This window comes from Curcuma longa, chromosome 8, assembly GCF_044706935.1.
Source record: "Curcuma longa cultivar G26 ecotype Majalengka, Jawa Barat chromosome 8, ITB_CL_G26_1.1, whole genome shotgun sequence".
Lineage (NCBI taxonomy): Eukaryota > Viridiplantae > Streptophyta > Magnoliopsida > Zingiberales > Zingiberaceae > Curcuma > Curcuma longa.
Window position 1 is genome coordinate 370,412 of NC_133868.1, and position 9,386 is coordinate 379,797.

At 37.5% G+C, this 9,386-nt stretch overlaps 1 protein-coding gene across 1 annotated transcript in view; it reads left to right on the forward strand.

The window, feature by feature from the left end:
* The window catches only part of LOC141833700 (ycf20-like protein), a 51,445-nt gene extending 46,709 nt beyond the window's left edge, over positions 1 to 4,736 (forward strand). The window contains exon 3 of the mRNA XM_074721188.1: positions 4,106 to 4,736. Within this exon, the coding sequence (XP_074577289.1) occupies positions 4,106 to 4,535 (430 nt within the window). The 3' untranslated portion in view covers positions 4,536 to 4,736. The remainder of the gene's footprint in view (positions 1 to 4,105) is intronic.
* Positions 4,737 to 9,386: the final 4,650 nt, after the last annotated feature.

Consider the following 9,386-nt stretch of genomic DNA (forward strand, 5'->3'; position numbering starts at 1 on the left):
CCACGCGATCGCGCAGTTTCCTGGCGAAGGCCCCGGAGGCAAACCAGAAGGGAAGGGCGGTGGACCGGCCGATCAACTAAGGAAGGAAAGGGAAGCACCTCGGAACTCCCTTTGCTTCGATCTGCTTCAGAAGGCGAGGGCTCCGTCTCCGTCTCTAGAAGAGGCCGGTGATGGCTCGTGGACACCGATCTGCTTCCGTGGAGGGAGCTCTCCTTTTCACCTTTGCTGCCGATTAGGTTCCATCTTGCTTCTCCGGCGGCGGCGGGTGACAGCACGAAGAGAGGTGCGACGGGCGGAGCTCTCTCTAGGGGTTCTGCCGCGCGATCACTTTCTGAGGAGGAAGATGGCTGTGCTTCGATCAGGCCACGGGGAAGAAGATACCCTTGCCTAGGTTTTTCTCACCCTAGCTGCCGACGCGCCCACGAAGAAGAAGCACGCAGGAGGCGGTGAAGGCGTCGAAGGCAGCTACGCGAGGAAGAAGCGCGATTGGAACGCCGCGATGCTGAGAGAGGAAAAACGCCGATTGTCGCGAGAAGAACGCGAGCGCACGCGAGGAAGGTGCGTGGCGGCGAACAGAAAAAAAAATGAAAAAGAGGGAAGGGGATCGTGGCTTGGTTTGGCGGATAAATCTAAACCTAAGCCAACCTTTGCTCTGATACCATGTGAAAAAGAATATAGAAAACTTGTCTTATTACAAGAGATAACCTCTTTATTTATACATGAATATAACGACTTATTCTGGGAGAATTATTCTAAAAGAATAAACAGATTATTTATCCCTAAATATTCTAACAATAACTATTGACAAACATTGATGACTTCTCAAGGATGAGAAGCATAAATGATGGTTTTTCAAGGATGAGAAGCATAAATGGCTTGGGTTGACCTAAAGAACATATTTAGTAGACGCAAGCATATGGCCAAGGGGGTTTAGATCTGTATCAATTTTTTTGATCCTCCAACTGCAAGCTCAACATAACTTATCAAACATCGCCGAAATTAACTCTCTTGATAAGAATCTCTTCTCTTCTTACAAGTTAAATCCTATCATTTGCAATCATTTTAACCAAAAAGAAACCCAAGATAACATTATATCCTTTAAGCTTGAGACCATCCACAAGTTTGAAATTCCTTATGATTCCACACTTGATGTATGAAGTCCATCCTCTAAACTTGATCTCCTCGATCTTCATAATTATAAGCGTTGCACACTTAGCAAGTGATCAAATACAAAATGTGCAACTTAAATTGTATTCTCAATCTATTAAAACACCATGATTGGACCTAATCACAAGCAAAGAACAAATGCCCCTAACAGACTTTCTATTTTTTGATAATTGATAATATGTTTAATTAGGGACAATAAAAGCTACTAGTAATACATAACAGTAATTGAAAAACCAAAGCTTCTAGAGCTTAGCTCTCTTTAATTTTAGCATTTTGTGGAACTCTGTACTCTCAAGTTGAGTTATCTTTAAGGCGAGAACTTTGTTTTGTTTCTGATGGGGGAGATTCTAACTTAAATCACAACAATCTCTCTCCTTTGTCAAGTAATCTAAATAAGCAATAGATGAAGTTATAATCCCAAGTATAGTAAAGGTAAGCATAATTTTCAAACAACTTGGCATGCCAGCCTATTTTAATTCATGTATTCTCTTCCTAAATATACAATTTACATTTACTTTCCCTTTTCAATACAATATGGTTATAAAAATCATAAAATTTTCTTGTATTCTCTTTCTAAATACATTTACATGGTTTCATTTTTAAATAAAATATGGTTATGAAATCATGAATTCGCAATAATTCATGTATTCTCTTTCTAAATATGCAATTTACATACTTTCCCTTTTAAAAAAGATATGGTTATGAAAATAATGGAATTTACAATTAAGGTATGGGAAAATATATGTCAAAACATATCAAGGTAAAATACTAAAAAATATTTAGGATAAATTAACAATGTGGGATAATGGATAGTGTTCAAGTTGATCCAAGATTGCATGTAGTTGACCCGAGCAACTAGGACAACAAAGGATGAATAATGTTTAATTAACATGAGATGAGAAAAAAATATTCTATTGGATTTCAAATTGATTGTAATCCATGAAATAGGGTCGATTGGATTTGTCTAGTTGATTTGAGAAATAAATTCAGTCAACTAGAGGGGAAAAAAACTTTTTTGTTTGAAGGAATAGTATCTTCAGTCAACCTAGGTAGAGCTTTGATCAACCTAGGGGCTTAGGTCAACCCGGAATGGTATATTGGTTGACCAAGGTTTCAAAAAGCTAAATTTACATAATTAGAAATACACAAAATATTCTAGAAAAAACAATTAAAAAATTAGAGAGCAAGTGTGTTTTGATGTTATATACCTAGGGAAATTATAAGATCATAAAAAAATCGCGCAGAGGGATTTTGATATAAAGTTTGAAATTTAACATATTAAGCATTCAATCAAATTACAATCAATTTTAAAAGCATTTATTACCCTAAAGTAATTTAAACCAATATGAATAAGTGTGAAAGACATTGCATATAATCAAATTAGTATTTTACCTGCACTGATAGCTTAATATTGTATTACTAAGTGCTGTCAAATTTGTGCCAAAATTATATTTTGTATATTCCTGTAATATTTAGGCATCATATTATGAAATTTTATAATTGTAAATAGACATGCAGTGCATGCAATTCATGTAAATGATGTTTATTTCAAGAGTGTCCCAATTAGATAGCTAAAACATCGTAAGTTTATGCATTTTCATTAGTTGCCTACACCTTATACTCAAAATCACTTAAATTATTCAAACAATGTTCATAGTATATTAACATATAAAATTTATAAATTTTAGCATGATAAATGATCAAATAAAATAAATATCCATCTAAAATAAATAAATACATATAATAAAATGTCTTACTTGCATGAGGTTAATCTATTATATAGGTCAACTCATAAGAGAGAGACTAACAATCGTTCATTTATTTGTTGGTTCACCCAAACCCAATTGAAAACCCTGACTTTAGTATAGTTTGCCCTTGATGGAATCCCTATGCAGTCCATTGGATCTATCTTTGGTATAGCTTGCCCTTTGGCTCTGAATGAACAGGTGTAGGTACTTGGGCCATGAATGAACTTCCCTGATGTTTCTTATCTCATAATTTGATATTTTAAATTGTTGTTCTCTAGTTCTAATTCTTTAACGCTAGAGTGATCATGTTCACAAATGGGTGGCGGTAAACTAAGTTGGACCTTAAATGTATTCCTCTCAATATTGTAGGCCTTGATCTTATCTTTTGATTTTACTAATTGTTCATCATAAGAAAAATCTTTTACCTTGCAATCGCTTTACTCTTCACGTGAAGTTCCATCCTCTTCATTTGTTATTAGTAGAAGGGCTTGGTGCATATATATTCTTTAAATCTTAGAATAGATGCCCTTTACCCAAGAATACTATCAAGATCAAATTCACTTCATGTGGTCTACCAAGGTCAACTTAGGTGACTTCTCGTCGTTGCTAGAGATCTTTTAGCCAAGAATTACAATCCAAGATAAGCTTGACAGAAGTTTGAACTTGGGTTAGAAGGAAGTTAGGACACTATTAATTCAATCTAGGCAGGCCTATTAATTCATTTTCCTATGAGCTACTCTGTTGAACTTGATTTTGATCCATATCGTTTTTTATTGATTTGATTGTCACTAGACAACTGATGTTAGCAGTTCTTCGTTATTGTTTTGTAGTTCTTCAAATGTTTGTGGTCACGTATATGCTGTTTATAATTCTTCATATGTTTGTTTGCTATTTTTAGTATTATCTAATCTCTGTCTAATGCCATATCTGTCAGTAGCATGAAACTGTGAAGATGTGAGCAATGCGATATTTTGCTGTCTTAAACTAATTTGAAATTCTTCTGTGTAGATTTTGCATGCCAAACAAATTCTTATTAAACATTTGTAGACATGCCTAGGTTAGCCATGAAACGTCATACTACATATAACATGTTATGATGCCCAACTTTCATGTCTTTTAATTTAGTTAGTCTCATACAGGATTCTGTAAGCTGATTTGTACTTGATGGAATGAATTTATTGGATAAAAAGGTACACGTGGAGGATAGCATTAGCCTTGGGTGCAGGTGGATCCCCAAGTGGAAATGGTGCAGAAAACACAGAAGGAGATAATGCAGGAGTTGGGAGGACAAGACTGGGTACTATTGTTGGTGCAGCAGGTGTGCAGCTTCTTGAGAAGCTAAATGCTGCGAGAAAGAACCTTCCGATGAAGATATTCCTCCTCCTCTTAGGTTTCTATACAGCCAATGCTCTAGCTACAATCCTCGGGCAGACTGGCGACTGGGATGTTTTGGTTGCTGGTGTAGTGGTTGCTGCCATTGAAGGATTAGGGATGCTAATGTACAGAAAGCCCTTCACAATGCCTTTGGGGATATTCCAGTCTTTGATTGTGATGGTGAACTACTGGAAAGCTGGTGTGTGCTTGGGCCTCTTTGTAGATGCCTTCAAGCTTGGGAGTTAGGCTCGGTTTTCTTAAACTTGAGTCACAATTTTAGCAAGACATATCACAATTGCAGGTCTCATTGGGGCCTGGTTAATACTACTACGTGTGCATTCATTCGCTGGCACTCGTCAATGCCAACCTCACAGATTAACACTGCAATTCCTTACATGTATGAAAGTGTCCCTAAAACTGTTCAAATTTGGTTTTTTCCCACTCGTCTCTCCTAATTTCAAGTTTTTCATGAAATGGTTCACTCCCTATTTGCTTTTGCGGCCTATGCAGCTTCACTAGGTAAATTTGATCGTTCCTTTAGGTAATAAAATATATGTATTTGGACTAAACATCATTTATTTATTTATTTTTATATTTATTTATTTATCTTCGGTTTGCTGGCTCCATTGGGGCTCTGTAATGGCTTGTATAGTTTTTAGTTTCGATAAAGTTAATCTTGGAGCATTCACTATTCACAGTCGGACCGCTCGTGGGGTTCTAGAGACAGGTTCGACAATGCTCTCCTCATCTGTGCGAAAAAGAAAAAGAGTATAAATGTTTACTTGCGGTGGGGAATAGATAGAGGAACGTGTTCACATGTTAACTTGGGCCGACAAAGCCCAAACCCCTCCCCGACCGTACTCCAATTACAACCCACGAATACAATGTACTTTCATCCTCGATGGGTGTCTCTTTTACCATTAACTCATTCTTCTTCAACAAAAGATAGAATTTGTCATCTTAATAATCTCACACGATTGATCTCATGATCATCTATGAGAAAGTAAATCAAAAAATTACAATTAGCCACAACGAAAGAGGATATTGTTTCGATTTCGTTGAGATTCAATCCTTATCTACTTCAGTAAGTCTGCTTCATCATAATCAATTTAATTATGCGTGAAGGCTACCATTGACCTACCTACATTCTACGCATAGTAATTATATTCTTTTTTTCTCCTTTTGAATTTTACTGTCGTCCTCCATATTCATATTAATTTGAAAAAATAGAGAAGAGAAACAACGGCCTACTTGGGCCGACATAAAGCTCAAAATCTTTGCCTACAAAATCTCTCCCCCACTAGATAGGTTTGAACCGGACCTGACTCGGATCTGTAATCGGGTCAATAGGTCGATTACCCTTGACTAGATTAAATCGATAGGAATCGTAATCGATTTGTCTAGGGCCTGACCGATTACGGTTCCGATCCTAAATTAACCATGAACCACTGATTCAATTTTTTTATTTGAATGTTGGATGTTTTGATCATTGGAACCGTCCATTAGCTGACAGTTGAGATTATTTGATTATTTTTTATCAATAATTATAATTTAGTATCAATTACTCTCTAAATTTTATAAATAGACAATTCATTTTATTATTTTCACACCATTTTCTTTACTTTGATCTCTAAATTCTGAAATTTTGATCACTTTCAACTTCAAAATTTTCTATTCTAATGGAAGGAGGTTCATTTTGGTTTCGAAAAGGCAAGGAAATAATCACTCTGAATTATGTGGATGTTGACGACATTCAATATATGAATTAGAGAAATTTTCAACACCTGAAACAGAAATTTCTAAGGTTCAAGATACTCCATCTTTAAAATTATCTAATTTTACTAAATATTTTGAAAAAATAACTCTTTCATCCATATAATTGCGTGCAAAATATAAGTATTGCAAAGTCTTCTACAAATTCCAATCTGACGATGATGATTATTGGACATTGAAGTGACACATCGAAATGAAATACCTGATAGAATTTAAAGTTGAAAGTTCTCAAACGCAATTGTCCAGATTTTCATTGACCAGTAAAGGTACATATTCAAGTTTAATTAAGAGAATCATTAGTTAGATTTGTTTCTATAGAACATCCTTCTTTTAGTTTTGAGTCTAAATGCACATTTCAAGATTTTATCAAAATTCACTTAATCCATTTACTAAACGTGTTCTCCGAACTACACTTACTCGTATAATTAAAAAATTAGTAAGGTAAGAAAAAAAATAATTAAAAATTTTAGTAAATTAAATAATAATTTTTTAATATTTTAATATTTAGAGTGACCATTGACAAACTCATTCATATATAAGTCTGACTTACTGATAATTAGCATTGTGACATACTATTTTGTGCTCATACTTAGCATTCTTAATCCTCTCGGATGCTTAATAGTTAAATTATATCATGTTTTACGAGTTTGGATGCATTTTGAGCCTTAATATATTTTGCCCTACATTTATGGAATTTTATCAGAAAATGTGAACTTGGTTTTGTAGGGTATTGAAGATGAGCCACAGATTTGACTCAAGTGGAACCAACTCTAGCCCAAGGCTTGGGTTAAAGAGGGGTTCATCTTACTTTGATTCACATTGAATTGGTTCAATTGGAGAGGTATGGTTCAACAAGAGAGGGAGTTTGGTTCAAGTTCAATTGAAGTTGGCTCACACTTAAAGGGATTGGATTCGTTCAACCCAATGAAGATGGTTCATCTAACATAATCAACTTGATCCAATTGAGAGAGAGAGAGAAGAGAGAGAGCCCAATTCAAGAGCCTAACTTGATTCTCATTGCAATCTTCATCCAAGTCCAAGCAAGCCCAATCCAAGAAGCCCAATTACAACCCAATTGAAGATTCTCTTAATGGATTCAATTCGGATCCAAGAAGAAGCACTCAACAACCTGGATCCAAGAAGAAGCACTCAGCCCGCAACCCGGATCCATTGACAAGCTACAGTAACAAAAAGTGATGGCACAGTGTTTCTTCCTCTTCGGATCACGATTCTTCCTTCCTCTCCCACACCCCGATCGTCGGCTCCTTCATCCTTCACCACCAATCTCCACCACAAGCCATCATCGGGGTAGGTCAAGGGGATTCCCTTTCTATTCTCCTCCTTCCATCTCCGGCGATCCACACCACCAACCACATACCCTCATCCTCTTCCCTCACCACCAACACCGAGGTCAAGGGGTTGTCCTTCCTCCTGTCATCGTCTTCCCAATCTCTGATATGCGATTCCCTTCTCAATTGGCCTTCTCCATCCGACACCATCAATTCCGGCGATCATCATCCTCCAAAATCTGATCGCAATTTCGCTTCCTCGACATCCATCTTCTATCGCCGACACCTAATCAGGGATTTCCCGAAGGACCGCACCCCACCACCTCTTCATCCGATCCCACAGCAAGATCCGACCACATCCCTTCTTCCACAGATCTGAACGCAAGCTTGTTCTTCATTTCGGGACAACAATTCCACCTGTTCTTCAAGCTCCAACAGAGGTCCTTCATCTGAAAGCTCCTCAAGCAACCAACCATCCGAAGCTTGGGTTAACAAGGGTTCTAATCTTGACGAAGTCGATTTTTTTTTCATCGTGATTAATTATAATTTTTTGATTTACCTCCTTACATATGGTTGGCCGAGTCATGTGAAGCCATTGAGGTGACATATTCTACCTTTTGCATAAGAGTGTTGAATATTTATGGTCATGGAATCAATCGTATAAGACAGTATGAAATCGCTGAGATAACAAATTTCTATCTTTTTACTAAAGAATATTGAATGCTTATAATAGATTTGATTTCCCAGGATTAGGATTTCATGTTAGGTTGGATGATGGGAAAGTCTTGAAAAACCGTTCCGGTAAATTCTTGCAGAACAAAAATTTTCCCGAAACGGTCTCAAGTTGCCCGACGCGTTTAGATCGTTAGGCTCTTGTGTTTGGTTTACAGGATCCAATATAAACGTATAATTTAATTAAAGCGGAAACATTAAATTATACCTTTCTTCCGACGTTTCGGAAGACCGAAGTTTGTACCCGAAGACCTCTTGATCTTCTGCCGTATTCCTCTCCTCTTCTCGAACGTTGTGTGGGCAACGATCCTTCGAGAATTTCTCCACCAGAAATCTCCCTCCGATGGCTACCAAGCTCTCCTCCCGAAGAGAAGAAAAGAAGAAGAAGAAGACTTGGGTGATGGCTGCCGAAAGAATTCGGCTACCAAAGAGAAACTTGTCGTGCTCTCTCCACCCCTTGCCCAACCCCTTCTTTTATAGCCTAGCCATCCCACAAATATGGTATAATTCGAGCCATAAACATGGTATAATTATTCCATAAACATGGTATGATTTGATTCAATCAAATCGGAGAAATTTGGAATAATTCCGGAAGTTACCAAAACGAACCCAGGCCTTTAATCGATCAAGGAATCGATTAAAACTCCGTAACTTCTTCTCATTAACACGTGTAATCGATCAGGTGATCGATTACACGCATGGTAATCGATCAACCGATCGATTACAAGCCTGGTAATCGATCAGCTGATCGATTACCAGTCGTTCTGCTCGGAGACTTGGTAATCGATCAGCTGATCGATTACCAAGGTGTGTAATCGATCAGCTGATCGATTACACCTCCTTGCATGAGCTCGAATGCCTGGTTTCTTCGCGAATTCTTCCAAGGTGGACTTGAGGATCCCAGAGGCTACAACAGGGACCTAGAGGAGGAATTGGTTTTGGCCTTCCGATGAGCTAAGGCTTCCCGTGTTCGCCCCGAACACACAACCTTAGTTCATCAATAATAACTCATACCACTAAAGAGTTATTATCGAACTACCGCACCAATCCCATATTACAATATGGGCTCCTTCTTACTATCAGTACATTAATCTCCCTGTGTTTAAGATATCGTATGTCCGTCAATTAAAATGAGTTACTGACAACTCGTATTTAATCGACATCTAATCCAAGAGTAGTACCACTCAACCTTATTATCATGCGGACAAGGTCCACCTGCAGGGTTTACATGATAATCCTTATGAGCTCCTCAAGGGGACATCATCAACCTAGATTATAGGACACAGATTCCTTCTATAATCAA